This window comes from Sarcophilus harrisii, chromosome 3 (assembly GCF_902635505.1).
Source record: "Sarcophilus harrisii chromosome 3, mSarHar1.11, whole genome shotgun sequence".
Taxonomy (NCBI): Eukaryota; Metazoa; Chordata; class Mammalia; order Dasyuromorphia; family Dasyuridae; genus Sarcophilus; species Sarcophilus harrisii.
This window is the reverse complement of record NC_045428.1, coordinates 379,398,535-379,419,764: the sequence shown is the minus strand read 5'-3', so window position 1 is coordinate 379,419,764 and position 21,230 is coordinate 379,398,535. Positions and strand designations below refer to the sequence as shown.

The following is a 21,230-nucleotide window of genomic DNA, read 5'->3' as shown; positions in this document are numbered from 1 at the left end:
TATTCATTAATTATGACACTTCCTTACCTTCTGTACCTATAGAGGTGAGAAAACTTTTATCTCTATCATTCTCAGTTCTCTCCCTAAACGGACAGATACCCTTCCAGAACTAAGAATCTAATCACTGTAACTGGCAGATAACATATTCCAAAAGAGTTTGAGTCCTTCAGAAAGTTGTCTGGGAAGATGTAAAATAGTTCTAGCTGTCTGCTTGAACAAACACTCATTTGCATGTACTTCCCTTACCCACCCCTGCAGATGAGGTAAGACATTTGTATTTTTGTTTCATTTGTACACAATTTAATGGAATTAAAAAAATATATTTATTGGCATTGTGTATGAGTACAGGGAAAAAGAAAATCTCCACTCAACCATCTTTTTTTAAAGATTATATCTTTTTATTTACAAAACATAGGCATGAGTAATTTTTTCAACATTGACCCTTGCAAAACCTTCTGTTTCAAATTTTCCCCTCCTTCCCCCTACCCGCTCCCTAGATGGCAGGTTCAATCATCTTTTTTAAAGGGGAGATTTAAGTGCATAGAGTTCTGATCTTGGTTTAATCTGCCTTATATAGTTACTAACTGTACAATCTTGAACAAACCAAAACCTTTCAAGACTCCGTTTCCTTGTTTATAAGACATGAATAAGAGCACTGGACTCATAGGGTTGTAGTGTAGTATTATATAGAAGTGTGCTATCATTTTAATTGTATTTTTCAAGTCAAGTAAGGCTTTAAGAACCATCCCTTCCAAGAATTTTAAGAAATTACTCTTGAATTTACAGCTTAGAAAATAAAATAGTAGATATTATATTTTGAATAAATAATAAATATGACAATAATAATAATAAATATGACAATAATAGTAGCTAACATTTATATAGTGCTTACCATATTCCAAGAGCTTTACAGTTATTATCTATATCATTTATATTATATCTCATCACAGCAATCCTGGGAGGTGGGTACTATTATTATCCTCATTTTGGAGATGAAGAAATTGAGATAATTTGTCTTGCTTCAGGGTCACACAGCTAGTAAGTGACTGAAGCCAGATTTGAACTTCTTACTCACTTCAGACCTAGTGCTCCATCTACTATGCAGTCTCGTGATTGATGATGATGATGATGAGGATGATATTTGTATAGCTCTTTAGGATATATAAAGGGATTTAAACAAAGTTCATTTAATCTAGATAATATTATTTCATTATGACAACAGGCATCTTATAAATATTTTCCATTTTATCATCTGTGAAATATTATAAATATTTTTGACTGATTCACTTAATTCTTTGGATACATTTTTAGTAAATAGGACATGAATTTTTTTTTAAACAACAAATTCAGGTTGAAGTAGCATGTGCCTTGGCTTGTATTGTCCTGAAGAATGATAAATTGCAAGATATATTGCAAGAAAAAGAAGGTTTTAAGTATGATGATGTCCTCTATCTTCTTCATTCACCAGATAAGGTACTTCAAATATACTATTGTTATAAAATATTTATACTACATAATAGCCCAATAAAATAAACTATTAGAATTGGAAGGTTACTTACAGATAGTATAATGTAATCCCCTCGTTTTACCACTGAAATCCAGAAGGGTTACAATCTAGGTTTCCTAAGTTCTCATCCTTAGTTCCTTGAAAAATTTAAATAGTAATTCATTTATAAAGTACTTTTAAAGTATATACAACACTTTTCTCATAATAGCTTTCAGAGTTAGTCACTACAAGTATTGTTGTTTCCATTTCACAGATGATAAAATGGAAAAACAGGGAGGCTAAACAACTTGTTCAGAGTTACACCGAAAAGACCTTAAAATCTAGTGCTAATCTTCTGATGCAATGGATATTCATAACATGAAATTATCGTGAAAGTTTCTTTAATAAACCTAAGGCCACCTTTCCATCTCTCTCTAAATCCCATCAAATAACCTGGAATTAAGTTAATCAGAACTTGAATGTCAATAGTGGGTAGTTTCAATTTATAATCATTGTCAACTTCTGTGGTGAGACTAATTTACAACCCTTCTAAATTTTAGCAGGATATTTTCTGAGTTGCTAGGGTCCCCAAAACTGATATTCAGTTTTTCACATTGATGACTTGATGGCCAACATTTGGTAACTGACCTTGGCTAGGCTGCTCAAGAGATGCTTGTCAGAAGACTTGAAATCTTCCCAGTTTCAGGAGACCTGCTAGAATTTACTGACACAATTTTTACAATCTTAGGGTCACCTCTGTCATATAAGGCATTAAAAATGGGCTTTTTAGTGGAGGATAATGTTAGTCTGACTTCAATTTAGCTCCCTTGACATTTGGAAAAGGGGCAAAATAAGTATTAAAAGTAAAATTGTCATTGAATGATTTACTGTGTCAAATCTTTGCTATATACCACAGCATCAGATATTCTGGAATTGATTTATCCTAGTGGTACTAGGCAGCAAGACTAGTTATCTATTCCTGGTCTGTTTTGGGGAGATTTTGTTGTGGGAAGGAAGAAATTGGATAATCAGGCTCTATTTTGATTTTCATTTGAATGCATGATTTCTTTGGGGAAAGGAATTCCCAGTAAGGAAACTGGGCCCAGTAAAGGCCCAGTAAGGCCCAGTAGGCCTGCAACTATCTTGAAACTTCAAGACTTAGGCCACTAGGAGGTCAAGCCCAGCATCCCACAGTCATCATGGTTCCAAAGGACTCTGGTCTTCCTCACTCCAAGGCTGATGCTCACTACACCATGATGCCTCATAAAAATACACATAGATACATTTGCATTGTTCTTCAGTGAGGGGAACCTCCATTACCAAAACCAAGCTAAAGTTATTAGAAACACAATCATTAAGATAATGGGTCTCTCTGGTGACATTCTTTCTCAGTTTCTTTTCTCCCAAATGTTCCTTGGAGTTATTTTGTTTTTTACCTTCACATATATAGTAATGTAATAATTCTTTTCATACAAATCACATACACATATACATTTCCCAAATTCAGACTGAGAATAGTCAAGTTCTTCCTCCAGAGTAAGTCTGGAGATCACAGGGACTCTGAAATAGTTTCTGGATATCAGGTTTTGTGGTGGTTGGGGATTTATAAAATAAACATGGCCTAATGAATAAAACAATCATCAATTCAATAAGAATTTATTAAGCACTTACTATGTATCAGGCACTATATTAAATCCTAAGAATATAAATACAAGCAAAAGTAGAGTCCCTGCCCTCAAGAAACCTACTTTTTAAAGGGAGAAGATAACAAATAAAAGCAACATGAAAAGTGTGAAGGGTGTGAGGGGAAAAAGAGGGAAAAAAAGTACCTGCTTGTGGAACATGGTAGAGGAAATATGAAGAATATAGTTATCAAAAGGTTTTTTTTTTTTGTTTTAAACACATGCTTGGTTATACCAGGTTAGTAACCCTTATGTTACAGGATTAGAAAAGTGCCAATGTCATCCTGATTTTCAAAAAAAAGTGAAGAGAAGGGAAGCTAAAAGCTAGGGACAAGTGAGTTGGATTTCAATTTTTGGAAAAATCCTAGAATATAATGTTACAGAGAAGTTTAGTGAATAGCTAAAAATAAAAACAAAAATGAAGCAATGATGACAAAGAGCAGCCCATGCCAAATTAATCTGTTCCTTTTTTTAATAGAATTACTAGATTTTAAGATGTCCAATGAAAACCAAATATTTAGAAATATTTCTCACATCAGATCAAAGGAATACTGTAGATATAGTTCAATAAGATTTTTAGCAAAAGATTTATAAAGTCTAATGTTTATATCAAAAAGATGATAAGATGTGGGCTAGGTAACAGTTCAAATAGGTAGATTTGAAAATGATGGAATGATCAGACCTAAAGAACCATCATAAATGGCTTATTATCAACTTAGCAGAGGTGTCCCATAGAATGCTATTGGAAACTGCTATGCTGCTTACCATTTTAATCAATGATTTGAAAATAAAGGCATAGGGGGCAGCTAGGTGGCGCAGTGAATAGAGCATCAGCCCTGAAGTCAGGAGGACAAGTAATGCTTCCTAGCTGTGGGACCTAGGCATATGACTTAATCCCAAATGCCTCAAACAAACAAACAAAAAAGACATAAATAAGAAACTTATCAAACTTGCAGATGGCACAAAGCTAAGAGGCATGGATAATATAATGTAATATTGGACTAAGTTTAATATGATAAATTTTAATAGGGAGAAATCCAAAGTCTTATATTTATCTTCAAAAAGTAGATTTCACAAATCCAAGATTTAGCCAGAGGGTGAAGGTGAGGTAGTAGAACAGTCATACATCTCAAAAAAGTTTTAGTGGGCACCACGTTTGACAGATGTCAACAACATATTATATCTAGCCAAGAAAGTTAAGGCAATCATCATTTTGAAAGAAGCAATAGCTCAAGACTAGTTTACCCTCCCCTCAGGTTATATTTCCAGTATTGTGCTCATTTCTGTATCCACGTTATTAGAAAGACCACTGACAGATTGAAAATATTCCAAAGAAGGGTGACAAAGGTAGTGGGAAGCCTCAAATTCATATCATATGATGACTGGTTGAAGGAATTAGAGATGTTTAGCATTAATATATGAAGAAGTCTTAGATTTCTTTTGCTTGGCTTCAGAGGGCAAAACTAGGAGCAATGGGTTATAATTGTAATGAGGCAAATTTATAAGCTTAAAATCAGGAAAAGAATCAATAAACCAATAATAAACATTTTTAAAGAACCTATTATGGCACTCTACTAACAGACAAAAGTCCAAAGTAAAAAAGGAAGACAGCAAAGGTGGTGGGTTGCGCCTTCCTGTAAGTCTTTAAATGATAGTTGGTATAGAGGGAATTCTTAATCATAGATAGAAAAGATGTTGGAAGAGATGTGCTATGATGTTCCTTCCAACTTTGGGCTTCTGTAAAATAATGCTAAAATGAATATTAAATACTGAAATGAAGAATTTCAATAGGATCATAACGTCTTTTGCTATTACTATATCTTATCTTTCATATTATTTCTATACCTACTGGGTTTCATTAACATAAAAGGATTCTGGTATGGAAATTCCCTGTATAAATTCCCTAATCCTAACCCTAACCCTACATGCAATGTAGATGGCAAACTAAGTTTGCAGTTCATTGTAATTGACAGCTATTTTAAGAGCCAGGAAAAACCTGTATTCAAGTCCTATGTCTGACACACTGGTTCTGTGACCCTAGCAAGTCACAGGCACTCAGCACTCTAGGGAATACTGTAAGGCTGTAAGTTGCAGAGGAGATGATGATGAACTGTATTGGTAGAAGGAATTTGTTCATACAGGGGTTCTACATATCAATGAAATCCTAAATCCAGCCAATCTCTATCCCTAGTCTAGTTTAGTATCTAGTTTATGAATTAAATGCTATATATTTTACTACCTCAATACATTGTAGATATGATAAAATAATGACCTAAGACAATGTTTTTCTTATTTCTAGGATATTTGCTTAAGAGCAGGCTATGCAATAACGCTTTTTGCATTTAATAATCGCTATCAACAATATTTAATACTGGAAAGTGGAGCAATTACAGTATCTATTTTTGAACCTTTTCTGAAATCGGATATTGAGATTGAAAGGGCAATGGCAGCATTTCAGGTATAAAAGTAGATTATAGATACTAAATCAGTAAATACATTTAGCATAACATTACAAAGAATTTGAAAAGCTTGTCCCAAAATTTTGATAGGTAAAATTTATATCTGTCTTGTCCATTACCCTTAGTTTTCTTCCAAAACTCCATTCTCATAGGTAGAATTATAGGCTAGCAGCAAACTGAACATAATTAAAAAGTTATTCAATATGTGCATCATGTTAATACAAAACCAATAAATATCCTAAGAAGAAAAAAAAGATAAAAATGCCTCAATTGTATATATCATGAAACACAACATAATTTCATCCAAAGTACTCAGTGCAATCATTGATGCTATTATCTATTTACATGTGTAATATTTTCCCCCAGTTACACTGGGGACTTGTCAAATTAGATTAATCATTACCCACATAGCTCTTACTCTTCTATGACTTGCTAACCTGTCTACACCTATACATTTCTTCTCTTTATCTTTTATTCCTGCCCTTTGAGAAACAACTGTAACCACCACAACTATTTCTATTTCCTCTCCAAGTTCCACATAATTCTCAAGGCTGCATGGAGCGATTTACTCCTGAAGGTCATTGTAAAGGTAGCAATGTCCCCAAGATGAACAGAGGATCTAGTTACTGCAACCTCCTAATGGTTTCCTTACACTTTTCTACCTAGTAGGAGAAAACAAAGTCTAAATGAAGAAAGGTTTTTTTAGTTCCAAGTGTTTCCTGTGGTTCCTAATCCAGAGAACAAATCTCATGATCTTGCTTTTATTTCCAGGTAATTGTGTTAGCCAATGTTATTGTAGATATGGATCATATTACTTTATCTGCAAGAGGTATTACTATTTTAGTTGAACTTCTGTATTCATGTAGGACAGCTACTCTGGTCTTAACAGGTAAGGAATTACTAAAAGTAATATGCAAAATTATTTTCACTATTTCAGAATATTAGGTATTGATAACTCAAGTGATAATGAATAATTCTCTGAACAATGGTTTGGGGCTTAGATTCTTACGAACCAGTCTTCTCTATGGGAGTGGGAGTTTCTACAGAGTTGGGACTGTCCTTTTTTGTTTTTGTATACTCAGAACTTATCACAGTGCCTAGCACATAGTAGGTACCTAATAAATATTTAATGACTGACTGACCTGTGAGGGGAAGCCTTGGGAACACTTCTAGTACTAGGACAATTCTGGAAAAACACAAACAACAAATAAACCAACTCTATTATTGTGTTTCAATTATTTTCCTAGGATACAGAATTGCATGGTTCCCCCACCCTCCAAAGTACTCTCCATCATTAGGAAAATAAGCACTTTCAGTTTTTTGTTGTGGTGGACAGATTTGCACCAAGACCCATTTATAACAATTAACATGTATGAGTTGTCTGGTCACATTTAATAGTTTATTCCATGGCCACAAAGCTTTCTTCAGTCCTGTCTAGCTGAAAGTTAAAAAAAAAAAAAATCAAAGAATTTCATTTATACTGCTTTATTAAACATTTACATTTTAAAACATTTTATTTATGCAAAAAGTGACATCTTTTCAAAATTTTTTGTCTAACAATTTTATCTACTTGATTTATAGGAAATTTGATAGCTAGCTTGACTCATTGCAGAGCTGGTATTACAGAAGGCTTTACTACATTAAGGACAATTCAAAGGCTTTGCTACCATTTGTACTCAGAAAAAGAAGAGGTAAAACCGAAAACTTTACCCTGCTTTAGTAATATAAGGAAGCTATAATTTTTTCTCTTCTCATTTAGCAGTCATTACCTTAATTCTTAAGTCAAAGCACAACTTTGGAATTAATAGAATTGATTATAAAGAAATTGGTCATTCCTTAATTCTTATTAGAAAAAAAAAATCTAACAAAAATTCAGTCATTTTTAGCAGTCACACATAAGGCATAAGTAAAATGATTTATTTGGTTTGGACGACTGTCAAGCCCAAATAAGTACCATAAACCTAATAGAACTGGAGATTGGCTACTGGTGTTACATGAGTGATACTGGTTTCCTGCTACGTGTTTCTCCACTACCCTCTTGTGAGTAAGAGTAAACAGAGACTCAGCTAGAAATATGTCATTAGGCTGGAATGAACTCCTCTGCCAGGTTCTGAAACATGTATGCTAAGTCCTTCTTCATACTTAGCATGGCAGGTTTTTAAAGACAATAACTAGATCCTCTTCTATGACCTTCTAAACTAAATATCTCTATATACTACTTCTCTTGACCTTTGGGAAATAACAGTAAGTACCACTGCAATGTATGGAACATATTGCCCTTTCTATCAGCCTATGTGGTTGCTCTGTAAGTGACAGTGTCAAATAAGGTAGTTGAAAGAAAAATCATTCTGTTAGAATTCTGTTTCAGGGAGATATACATCTTGCATTAAAAAAAAATACTGGTTAATTTCATTAAATATTTGATGAGGGACACAGAAATTTTAAAATTAAAAAAAAAAAAAAAGAAAGAAAGGAAAAAGTAATCAGCAACCAAGAAAGAAATGTCTCTGTTTTGTTTAGGTCCGTATAGCTTGTGCCTGTGCTCTTGGCTACTTAACTTACAGTGCAAATGCTTACCGACTCCTGTTAAAGGAATGCAGAAATAAGCCTAATCAGTTCCTTCTTTTAATGAATAACATCAGCAAAGATGCAAGTATCAACCCAGATTTTGTAAAGGAATTTCAAATGCAAAAAAAAGTTGGGCTGCCTTCTATAAGGTACCATGCATTTATATGAAATTATGATAATAAAGTTATATTTAGGTGGCTTCTTTTTTGAGTTAGATTTACCTAGGTGACTCAAGAAGATTTCAAAATGTCTAATGAAAATCAGAAATTCAGAAATATTTCTGATATGCACAATGACAGGGAGGTGAATCTGAAAAACTACCTTGGGAACCTGGCTCAGTTTTGATTGAGGTCAGAAGACCTAGATAAAGAGGAGTATAATTTGACTACTTTATAAGTCCAGAGGATTCCTAGAAAGTTATGTTATTAACAAATAAGATCCAAGAGTTTTATGTCCATTCTTGAGTCAATCTAAAGTAAATCTAGATCTTTGACCCATATATGAACAAGAAACCCCTCTACCATATATGTGATAAGTGGTCATCAAGCCTAATTACCTCTAAGCAGGGGCAAAGAGTTATTCCAGAAGTAGGCCAAACACTTGGGCTCCAATTCCAAAGGCTAGAAAAGGACTAAGCCAGATCACATGGTAGTAGATGAAGTGAAATATAATGTGGTCCTTTTTTTTCCCCTTTTATGATAAAATCACTCTTTAAAGCTTCAAGATATTATTTTATATGATACACTTCCTATATTTTTTCTTCTAATCCTTTGGATTGGAGCCCAAGATGGATTTATACTATATAGTAAAATATACAATATATTTTACACCATAGCTAATGTTAACAAAAGATTTTTAACTGTAGAATATAATACAAAGAGGGAATTTGGTGTTATAATCAAATATTCTAGTTAATGCAGAATTACATGTACCATAGAGGGATCATCAATTTCCCAAAAGAATAAGAATACAACACTGGATCCTAAAATTAATTTTTAAAAATTTAGCTTTTTTCTTTGATTCAGAGGTATATTCTGGATATTTAAGTGCCTTTAGGATGTATCATTATAAATATGAATTTTAATAAACTAGTGATGCATTGTACTTAACAGAGATTTTTGGATGAAGAAATGCTAGACAAACACAATTTACTGTATAAGGTTATTATTGCTAGGCATATGCCATCAAATTCCACTAACAAATTCCCAGTTCTATGAAAAACTATTATGTAATACATAGCATTTAAGGAGTCATAAGTTCCATAGAAATATTAGAAATGGCATTCATTTCTGGGTAGTTAAAATTCATAGTATAAAAGCTTAAATTCGTTTTCATGGAGACCTTTAATTTTAGCTTTAAAATGGTAATACCATTTTATGGTATTACCCTCCCTTGTACTGCTTTTTTCCTTTCTATCAGAAATCCTAGAAGTTTCTTACCTGGTGGGGTATGGATGAATTGCTCCACATATGTTCCTATATAGAGTGTTTAATGTTACATGGATGGAAGTAGATTCCTCAAGTTCTACTATAATCTCTTCATATTTTCACAAATTCATAATTTCCTTCACTATAGGATCAATCAACTAACCAAACAACATTTATTAAGAGCCTACAAAGTGCCAGGCACTATGTTAAGCCCTGAGGTACTATATCCCTTATTCTAAAATACTTAATCTTAGTAACAAAGACTGACAACCTATCTCTCCAGCTTTAGTTTCTCTGGAAATGTAAATAGAACGGTAATAGGACCATTTGGAGTTGGAGAGGGCAGGAGGCATGGAAGTGGGGACCTTCCTAAATGACTTATGACGTGGTTCTGGCTCTATTCTGAAACTTTCTCAATTTGAATTTTAAAAGCTCACAGATAGATTATTCCTCAATCTCAACTAGTAAGAAAACAATTTACTATCTCCGGGAATTAGATGCAATCAATGGGCAATGGAGAGGTGCCATGTATATGCCATTGTACAACTCAGCAGTGTCGAAAGCAAATTAAATCTGAAAGGCTGAATTAAAACATCACTGCATGTGGAGTATAAGTGATCTTAAAAACACCAAAAATTATATATAGCATAAGTATTTACAGTGGTTCTACAGATCAACTCACCATTCCTGAGACTTCCCAGACATTCCCTGGCTATCACTCCCATTTATATGTTGATTTCCTCTTTTAAAATATAAATTCTTTGAGGGCAGCAACTGCCCCAGTATTTCTATTCTCAGTGTTCAAAACAAAATAAGCACTTAATAAAAATATGTTCCAACTTTTTCTTCTTTCCTTTTCAGTCTAGAGATAAATGGAGGCCCATCTGTAAAGCCTGTCTTTAAAAAAGGTAATGTTTTTCTTCTGATGACATTTTGGCTAATTAAAAGTAAATAAATTATTCTCTTTGTGGCCATGAAAGAATTAAAAACATAACTCACTCTTTGCTCTCACACATTCTCCACTTCAGTCAAATGTGTGGTTGGTATGAAAGTATAATTTGTCCCTCAGGTACCACTAATATATAAAAATTTTGACTAAGGAGTTATGTGATGTTAGAACACAATTTTTTTTTGGAGGGTGGGGGTGGGCCTGGGACAGTGGGGAGAGAATCAATGTGATGATTTTCTATTCCATAAGAGGAATAATAATACAGAAGAATAATCACTAAACCAGTCAGGAGACCTAGATACTAGTCCTGAGTCTGCTGCTAACTAGCTATGTGGATTTGGGCAAATCACTTTAATCTGAGATTTAGTTTTCTTTTTTAGAAAAATCGCACTAGGTAAACCCTCAGTTTCCTTCCAAAAATTCTCTCTCCCCATCTGAGTTTCAAATGTATTCCTTCTGCCTAAAATGCAAGCTCTGTCAACTCCCCTTTCATGGAAGATTTACAATCCTAATACTCATCTCGATTTAGTTAATGATTTTATCCCACAGAAATTTCACTTGTAAATATGCTCTCTCTGGACTTGTAAGAAAAGGGTTAATAAAACAATGAGAGAATCTGCAAATCACAGGCAAAAATCAGACTCATTACTATATTGCCATTACTATATGCCATATTATACATTTATCATGTAACTTGCTATCATTTTCTCTAACCTGTACTTAAGAATGCTATTTTTACTTTTTAGTATATCTATTAAAACTTAGTTATGTTATACAAACAGTAAGTAGCCAATAAATCCTCCTGTGGTTAGGGTTGATCACTCCAAATCTGAAGACGGAAATACCTCATTCTTCTTTATCTATCAAACTGGAAGAAAAGTAATATACTCCTCTTTGTTCTATGAAACTTTTATGATTCTGATATCTCCTAATGGATACATATCAGTCTCTTCCAACATAAGGTGACACATTATTTACTTGCAGAATTCATTGTTTGTCCTTACGTGTCCTTAGTGCTAAGGACCAGACTAAAAAACACCTTTAGTTAGGACTTGCCTCATATAAGAAATAAAAGAAGAAACCAAGTTAAAAGATGAGATTGATAATCACAGAAATCTCCATATTTTACAATGATAAAGGTTTTTGCAAGAAAAATTAGGTAAGAGAATACAGTATTTATTTATCAACCCTTTTCAGATCAAATGGGACTGCAATGCGAACAACTGACTTAACTCCAAGTTCTTTGGGCAGGAAAGATAACTTTGTCTATCAGCTAGCTGCAATGGATTTAATTGTTGGTTGACCACAAGTTTACAGGGTGACAGTCTAACAATATTTGAGGAAGGTCTACTTTGTCTAATTCTGGCCAAGGCAACCTCCGAGACAGGATGTTGAAGGCATAATTTTTTTTTGGCCTTTTTAATTATAATGGCCAAGAACATGAAATGAATTTTGAAATGGGAAAATCATAACAATTTCATCTTTATTCCATTTTAGGAAAATAACTCATTAAAGTGACAAAAATCTGAGAATAATAGTTGTAATTCTGGTTCTCTATCATTTCTAGGTAAAGAACACAGAAGAAAAGCAAAAGCTAGAATTCAGCCTAAAGACTCTTTGCTTATAATACCTCGTACAAGCAACTTAATAGGAAGACTGAAAGCAACAAGGTATACTACTTCTCGTAAAATGTTTTCTTTTTCAACTTCAGCTTCACCAGATATTATAAAAGTCTCACGGCCAAGAGTAATGGCTTTAAATCAACTCAAGGAAATTAAACAGAAGAAAGTTCCCAGTGACACTCAAGAAAATGCTCAAACCACTTCAACATGAAAACATTCATAGCTAGAGAGCCTGCTAGCATTTTAAAACAGGAATTTCCAAATACTGATAGTGAAAAATATGGTTCAGTGAATAAAACTTTCTGTAGTAAATGAGAATAACCACACTCTAATAAAGTTTCATGATGGACATAATAGCAACAAATGAATATTTATGTCATAAAGTGTGTGTGTGTGTGAGGAAAAAGAGGACTGACTGGCTGACTGGACCAAACCAATCCTCCTCTTTTAGGCTATAATTCCCAAAATGTCCCTCACCCTTCAAATAAAGACCAGAGACAAGAAAGGAGCCTGTCATCTCATGCCCCTGAATGGGTGCTGCATGAGATAAAAAGGAAGCATGTACGGTGGTGGTGCTCAATAAATCCAAAGCTGTGATGAGAGGCAAGTGCCTTCCAAGCACATTTGTGGCATATAGATAGATAGATAGATAATAATCACATAAAAGCAGATCTCTTTATCCAGTCACTGCTCCTTATGGGCTAGAGCTTAGAATACTAGTTTTTACAATCCTGTCAGTTTCCTCTACTTAATTTGTATCCAATCAAGCAACCAACCCACAAGTTTTTATTAAGTACCTACCATGTACCAGGCACTGTTTAAAGTTTCAGGCCTAAAGATTGAACCACATGTTAGTTCACTTTTATCTGATCACACAAAATATTAGATTTGCAACCTTTCATGTAGTAGTAAATAAATTGGATTTTGGTACATTCTAGGAAAGGAGCAACATGCCCTAATGAAGTTATAAGCAGGTGCTGTGCCAGGAATATCAAACTACTACCACCACAGCAATCATCACCTCCACTCAGACCCTGGTAGATATAGGCCTAACATTCTGAGCACAAGCCCCTGAGAATAATAGTACCTCCCAACCTAGCTTCCAGTCTGGCCCCAGAGCCATTGTCTAAGAGTGCAACGTCTTGTAAAGACCTGACCCAGCAAAAGGACCCGTAGGCCCTTCAATAGTCCCAATTATTAAAAACCTGGTAAAGAAGATTCTAGCTCTTTAAGTCCTTAGAATTTGCTTTGCTGCTGTCTCTTGAGGACCAGTGAATATTTCCATCCAGTATTTTTAAGAGACTCGCAACTGAATTCTCTTATAAATTGTTATTTCTATTAGATTATGAGTTACCCAAGAACAAAAACTATCTGTACCCCTAGTGGTTGGCATATGATAAAACACTTAATCTTGTGAAAGAACTAGTAACAAATTTTCTTGAGCATTGGGGGAAGAACATTCATTTAACAAGGTTTAGGCCAACCATCATCACTACATGTATCTTATTATAGGATTTCCTCTTTTATCTGTGACTCTATTACCTATGACAGGTTCACTGGGTTATCTTATTTGGGATTACCCTTTCCCATGCTGTAAGAAATCTATGCATGGCTCTTGTAACTTTTAGGTGTTTTCATATAATAAGGGAAAGAAATTTTTTGTATTTTTTTCTATATTAGGCTATTGTCTGTCTAGTTGTATTTACAATTTGTTTTCTTTTCATTATCAAAATTTTGACCCCCTAAAGTCTTATTTGACCTGTCAAACACAGGAGCATAACAGGGGAAGTATAAAAATACCTTTAAAAAAGCTTTAATGGATATTTACAATTTTACATCTTCTCAAATACAGCATACAAAAATCCAAGATCTGGTACTAACATTGAGTCAATACCTTTAAAATTTTTTTCTTAAGGAAAATCAAAGATCAAATCTTCAAACTTGGTACTTTTATGGCAGCTTCTTGAACTTGTTTTGATATATCAACTCCAAGAGGACATCTGTATAATAAAAAATGCAATGTATTACATTTTAACTTTGATAAGTTCAGAGATTCATACAGATTAGGTTGATGATTACTAGAGGAAGAATCTATACTAATGATCACAGAACAATAAAAATATAAATAGAAGTTTGTTTTTTCGGGGGGGTGGGGGTAGGAAGGAGGTAATCTTTGATTGCTGGCCCTTTGAATCTTGCTAGTTACAGATCTGGAGGTCTTCAGAAAGATCACTTTAATCATCTTTTTGTTCCACCTAGTCTCCTCTTGCCCAAATGACTCCAAGCATTCTTCCTATTTTAGTTCATTATAGCCTCATTCCTGCTGTCTAAGAATGGGCACTAAACTAGGATTCAGGGTCACAGGCTTTGAGTCCTGGATCTGTAATCACCTTTTGGATCTCAATTTTCTAGAGAATTTTCATGTAGCTGAACTAGATAATCTCTGGAGGCTCCTCCAGATATCCAAATCTATGATCCTTTGTTTTTCTGGGTGGGATGTTGGTTCCAGGTTTCCTAAAATAAAGCTTGGAATAGATCCAAGCCCTGGTATTAAAAAAAATCAAGCAGTCATATTACATGAATTAGGCACAAAACTTTATCCTACATTTAAAATGAATCAGAAGACCAGGTCCTAAAACAAATGCAATCTCAGTTTGTAGGATATGGCAGAACACAATCTACATAGAGTATCTTTCTCACACCCATGGTAAATTCTGGTACTTGAACAAGCATATTACTTTTCCTAAAATAATCTTTTATGGAAATAACTAATTTATGTACAAAAGAAAAAGAGTAAATAGTCTGTAATATATAGTCGAATGAGTTATTAGTAAAGAAAACTGAATATGGGGGCATTCAAAGTGACAGGAAAAAACTCTCAACTAAAACGTATACTTGATCAGAAGAATGAGAAAATCAGAGAAACAAGAATACTTTGCATATTCCTGTTACAATGGTAACAATCATACCTAGCACTTATACAGTGCCACATATATTATGTATATATATATATATATATATAGCCCACATATTATATATGTATATATCAAACATTGTGCTAAGCAATTTACAAAGATCTCATTAGATTCTCACAACAACCTTGGGAGGTAGGTGCTATAATAACATCCCTATTTTACAACTGAGCAAACTGAAGCAAACAAGTTAATTTTCTTGCCCAAGGTTACATAATAAGTGTCTAAGACTGAACTTGAATCCAGGTCTTCTAACACACAATGCCCTGTACCACCAGCTGCTTATTATAAATGTCAACTTGTGATCATTGGTAACAATAGGTCACTTTTATTTTAAGCTTTAGAGTTACAAAGTATTTTAACTACAACAACACTGTGAAGAGCTTGTAGCCTCTCAATTACTATCCAAGTACATTAGAACTAGAGAGGATGAATGGCGGGAATAGCTGCTAATAAACAACTTGTTATCTATGCCACTATATTTATTCTAGGGAATGACTCTTAACTGGGAAAAGTGTGGTAAACATCTATTCAAAATGTCCAACAGTTTAGGGCAGGTGGGATGAAGGATGAGTTACTGAAGACAGAACTTGATTGTGAAACCAGTTCTGAAGGACTATTTCTGCTCGGTGGTGGTATCTGAAACTGCTACACGCTTCCTGAGGAACAGTCTCTTGACCAGAATGTGCACAATAAGCTCAAAGTAACCTAAGCTTGGGATTACTTTTACTCTAAAAAGAAAGCAATGTTCCCTTTCCATGGCTTAGCATGCCCAAGTACTGTCTTGGGTGAATACCACTGGACTAAGGAGTTTAGTTATTGGGTTGGGCTGCCTGCATATCTGACTCTACCAAATTACTTGTTGTTACAATCATTTTAGCTGCAGCCAATCAAGGCCACCTGTTCACAACAGGCTTAAATTATATTATCATTAACAAATCTTTAAACAGTCAAGAATTGTTACCCTGACTCTAATACATGAACTCTGTCATAATCCTTGTCATAAAACCCATAATCCCTTTCAACTTTTATGATGACTTCTTAGACAGTCATAGTTTTAAATGCTTGTTAGAAGGGTGCCACCTTCATTTAGAAGCTAACAAAAGGAATTATATGTTGCTTTCCTGAATATTTAAAGTAACATTAATTATTAATAGAACTTCAATGAAAACTTGAGATCACAAGAAGTTTAAATTAGTGCAATGACATTCAAAAGATAGCGTGAAGAAGAAATAGGAATTGTGCCACTTACTTTGGTTCATATCGAATACCTTCTGTGTTGTGTAATATGCCCAATCCTGCACACAATTTCTCAATACCATTCCTAAAGAAGATATGTAGAAATAAAATATTTCAAAGATTTAAAGAATTGTGTTCTAGAAATGTGAATTCATCACTGGGCAAAATACTTGTCCAGAAATTTCCTTCACTGATGTTTATAACTTACAGTTTTTGTCAAGGGCACAAAGAAGTTAACTTACTTATCCATGGTCTTAAAACTCATCTATGCCCAATATAGAACTGGAATCCAGATTTTTCTGATTGTGAATCCTGACTCTGTCTTTTACTGTCTTATAAGTGATTTAATCTCTCCAGATTCACTCAATAAGCATAATGCCTTCTATATATTAGGCACTGAAATAGGCTCTTGGGATACAAAGAAAAATAAAAAATAGTCTCTGACCTCAAGGAGTTTACATTCTAATGGGGGAGACAATGAGCATATATGCACAAATATTTACAAACTACATACAGAATAAATAAGAGATAACCAATAGAGGGAAGGCTAAAGAATTAAGAGGGACGGGGAAAGGTTTCCTGTAGAAGTTGGGATGTTAGCTGGAACTTGAAGAAAGCCAGGGAAGCTGAGGAATCTGCTGAGGTGGTCATAAGTGAAGAGTGGATTGCAACAGAATACTATTGGGTGGTAGCAATGCAGAGGAGAGAAGGGGACAGGGGTATGTTTGAGAGATGCTGATTCGAGAAATCGACAGGCTTTGGAACCAGATTTGATGTGGGGAGGTGTGACAAACAGAAGTTGAGGGTGACAGATGGTGAAGAGCTAAAGATGACAACTAGATTGCAAGTTTGGGGAACTGGGGGATGATGATGCCCTGGACAGTGATATGGAAGTTTGGAAGGTGGGGGTAATTTTAGGGGGAAGGAAAATGAAAACAGTTCTTGACATGTTGTACTTAAAATGTTTACTGGCTATCCAGCTGGAGATATAAATCTGAAGCTTAGAGGTCAGGGCTGATAAGTAGATTTGAGAATCATCAGATGACAGTTAAATACATAGGAGCAGATGAAATTGCCAAATGAAGGGAGAAGGGAAGAGAAACCAGGACAGAACCCTGTGGGACAGGTAGTGTACATGACATAGATTAAGTTTCCTCACAGGAGACTGAGGAATGAGTTCATTCCTCAGACAACCAGGAGAGTTGTGAGCATCAAGGAGAAGAGGGTGTTTGACATTGCAAAGGCTGCAGAGATCAGGAAGGATGAGGACTGAGAGTAGGTAATAGATCCTACAACTAAGAGATCCTTGGTAACTTTGGAGAGAGGAGTTTTGTTTGAATTATGAGGTCAGATGGTCAAGAAAAGGAGAGAGAAGGAAAAATAGAAGCACCTACTATAGATGGTATTTTTAAGACTTTGGTCACAAAGAGCAGAAGACAAGAGATAACAACAGGAATGGAAAGATCAATTGTGAGTTTTTGAGATTAGGGGAGATTTGAGATTAGGAGATTGGAGGAGATGTGTTTATAGGTATTAGGGAAGCAGGGAGAGATTAAGTGAGGTGGTAGGGAAGTCTGAGGGAAACAATTTAAGAAAAAGAGAGGATGTATCACTTGTTCTGGTAAATGCATTTGTCTTGGCAAAGATTAGGGCCACGTCATCTGTAATATAAGTAGAATTAGAACATCAGGTCTATAATGTTCCTTCCAATTCTAAATCTATCTTTTTAGAATTTCTCTACTACAGAATATGCCCTCTTGTCAGCTTACTATTAGACATAACATTTCCACTAAATTAAACTTAAACTAAATTAACTAAAATTAAAGCTAACATAAAAATATATATTGTTTTGCTCACCATGCAATCATAATTCCATTATCTGTACAAAGTTTGAGAGGAGGACATAATAAAATACAATTTGTTGCTTTTGTTACAATTTCCAAAGTTTTTCGAATATATAAATTACTTGCAACACCTCCGGATACAACCTGAAGCAATTTAAAAGACTGAAATTAATCCCCATAAAAATAAAAATGTGAACCAGCATTTTTCAAACTGCTTTATATGAAGGTATTACATGTGCTATGAATAAGAATTTCATAAGAAAATTTTGATGCTAATAGTAATTTCCCCTGTTATAATGTTACATATCAAATTATATACATCAAAAATACTTATCAATTACTTGCAGCAATACCTTGTTAGGAAAATAGATTTAGTTTTCTTTATACTGTTCCAAAAGTTTCTTAAATCACTTTCAATTCTTGGAATATTTCATAATATTTCACAATAATTAAGGATGTCTGGGGGCTATTCAGCCTGTACTAAAGCCCAATAAGGCTGCAATGTTCTTGCAGGCAGGACATGCTATTATTGTTTCTCCTCCACTTCACATAACCATGTACTTACCATGTACATAACAATGTACCTTTTTTTCTTCACATGTATGCAAGAGAATCTGGTTCTTAGTTATATACCAAAACAAGTTGTTACCAATAATGTTTATAAAAAAAGTTAAAAACACCTACCAACACTGCATTGGAAGGAGTTAGGACACCTTTCTGTTGGCAAAATAAAATAGCACGATGTGTTCGTTTAGCAATGTGGCTAGCTACTGTGTGCTGTACTGCAGCAGCAATATCAGCAGCACAGGACAAGATTTCTCCCTTCTCAATACCTGCAAAAATAAGTTTTAGTGATTTTTAAATGTTTATTTCATGATGGTTTATTATACATTCAACTATGTTAAATGTACATATATATGTATGTATATACCTTCCTCTTTTTCCTTTTGTGTTATCATTCTGTCAACAGCAGTCTGAAGTCCAGAAAAAGAAAAATCACAATTTCTACAGAAATGCAGGGGATGTCGAAAATCAAAATGTAATCTATTTCCTTGTTTGGCTAAATGTTCTATAGCCTTGCCACCACTCATGGTAGAGTACGCTGGGTGCTTTATTAAAGAAAGTCGTCTTGCTACCTAGCAAAGGAAAAAAAAAAAGCTCTGTAAGACAGTATTTTAACTGGCTCACATTTTTTTAAGCTAAATGCAAAAAACCCTCCCAAATTCTATTAGTGAATACTATATTATGAAAATATAATGCTTTTAAAAGTAAGATTGTAGCTAGTAGCCACAATAGTACAATTCATAGCAGTGGGGTGACTTGTTATATAGATAGGAGCTGCTACACTATCTAATAAACAAAGAAAATAAATTCCTCATATTCACTGCCCTCCTTCTATATTTGAATTTTACAAAACATTACACACATACAATTTTATTCAAGTCTTCCAATAATCCTGTAAGGCTAATACTATGAATATTTTAAATCTCTATTTTATATATAAGTGGCATAGAGAGGTTAACTGCCTTATCCAGGGCTAGCTAAATCATGCCAGATATAGATCTGAACCTAGGTTTTCTCAACTTCAAATCCAACACTGTGTCATTAGATTGTACCCAGTTCACTTCAAGGCATTATACTTGGCCCTGGACATATACATAATACTAGACATTCATTTCTCCTGGGAAGATATGACAAGGAAAGAAAAGAGTATATGCATGACAACTTGAAAATATAAATAATTATAGGCATCATGGAAGGTACAATGTCACCCTAGCTTAGCCTCAAATAAAACTAAGGATTCTGTGAGATAAGGGAGAGGTATGTTAAAGCATGGAGGACAGCCTGGAAAAAGGAAGAGAAGGGAAAGAATGAAATGTTAACCTTGGAACAGTAAGAAAGTGTTTGGTGAGAACACAGTGGAATAAATCCAAAAGGGAACAATGGAAGCTGATTATACATGGCTTTAGATGTTTAGCTGAGGAGTTTGTTTTATATCCAAAAGTGAGCAGGGAAAAGAAAGGAAGGAAATAAGCATTTAATTAAGCACCTACTATTGTGCCAGGTTTCGGATATTTTGAGATATCCAAATATCTCATTGTATCCTCATAACAACTTTAGAAGGGAGGTGCTATTATTATTCCTATTTTACAGTTGAAGAAACCTAGAGAGGTTAAATGACCTGTCCAAGATCACATGGTAGTAAATAAGTTCCTGATTCTAGATTTGAACTCGGTACTCCATGTACTGAATCATCTAGATGGAAGTCTTGAGAAGTCATCTATAGTACAAGAGTCACATATGTAGTAAGTATCAAAAGCAGGATTTGAACTTCTCTGACCCCATAATCAAGCCCTGTGTCACTGCACCACATCTATAAAGCAATGAGAACAAAACTCATAGAATTTAGTAAGATAGAGAAAGTATATATATATATATATATATATATATAAACAGAGTCTAGAGAAGAATCTTTATGGATTCCCATTTTTAAGGGCCAAAACATCAATAATGATCCAACAAATAAGACTGAGGAATGGTTAGACAAGTAATTCAGCATGGGTATACTTATTTATTTTTTATAACTTTATTGACAGAACATATGCCTGGGTAATTTTTTACAACATTATCCCTTGCATTCACTTCTGTTCCAATTTTTCCCTTCCCTCCCTCCACCCCTCCCCTAGATGGCAAGCAGTCTTATACATGTTAAATATGTTACAGTATATCCTAGATACAATATATGTGTGCAGAACCAAACGTTCTCTTGTTGCACAGGAAGAATTGGATTCAGAAGGTAAAAAATAACCTGGGAAGAAAAACAAAGATGCAAACAATTTACACTCATTTCTCAGTGTTCCTTCTTTGGGTGTAGCTGCTTCTGTCCATCACTGATCAATTGGAACTAAGTTAGATCTTCTCTTTGTTGAAGATAATGGATGTATTTATTAAATGCTTATTCTGTACCAAATAATATGTTAG

General features: G+C 34.3%; 2 protein-coding genes across 9 annotated transcripts in view; one reads left to right on the top strand and one right to left on the bottom strand.

Annotated features, from left to right (window-relative positions):
• The window catches only part of ANKAR (ankyrin and armadillo repeat containing), a 96,733-nt gene extending 84,149 nt beyond the window's left edge, over window positions 1-12,584 (top strand). Inside the window, exons 20-26 of one of the 3 annotated variants that reach the window (XM_031960320.1) lie at window positions 1,351-1,473; window positions 5,468-5,626; window positions 6,399-6,516; window positions 7,209-7,318; window positions 8,148-8,344; window positions 10,484-10,530; window positions 12,139-12,584. In XM_031960320.1, coding sequence (XP_031816180.1) covers window positions 1,351-1,473; window positions 5,468-5,626; window positions 6,399-6,516; window positions 7,209-7,318; window positions 8,148-8,344; window positions 10,484-10,530; window positions 12,139-12,404 — 1,020 coding nt within the window. In that variant the 3' untranslated portion in view covers window positions 12,405-12,584. Of the gene's footprint in view, window positions 1-1,350; window positions 1,474-5,467; window positions 5,627-6,293; window positions 6,517-7,208; window positions 7,319-8,147; window positions 8,345-10,483; window positions 10,531-12,138 lie in introns of those variants that run through there. The other 2 variants (XM_031960321.1, XR_004233068.1) reach the window with 2 other exon arrangements.
• Window positions 1-21,230, bottom strand: part of OSGEPL1 (O-sialoglycoprotein endopeptidase like 1) — a 39,154-nt gene that overhangs the window by 2,560 nt on the left and 15,364 nt on the right. For 5 of the 6 annotated variants that reach the window (XM_023499334.2, XM_031960324.1, XM_023499333.2 and 2 more), the window contains 5 exons: window positions 19,180-19,384; window positions 18,933-19,081; window positions 18,262-18,392; window positions 16,418-16,489; window positions 13,995-14,193 (listed from right to left, as the gene is read on the bottom strand). In XM_023499334.2, the coding sequence (XP_023355102.1) occupies window positions 14,121-14,193; window positions 16,418-16,489; window positions 18,262-18,392; window positions 18,933-19,081; window positions 19,180-19,384 (630 nt within the window). In that variant the 3' untranslated portion in view covers window positions 13,995-14,120. Of the gene's footprint in view, window positions 1-13,994; window positions 14,194-16,417; window positions 16,490-18,261; window positions 18,393-18,932; window positions 19,082-19,179; window positions 19,385-21,230 lie in introns of those variants that run through there. The other variant, XM_031960323.1, reaches the window with a different exon arrangement.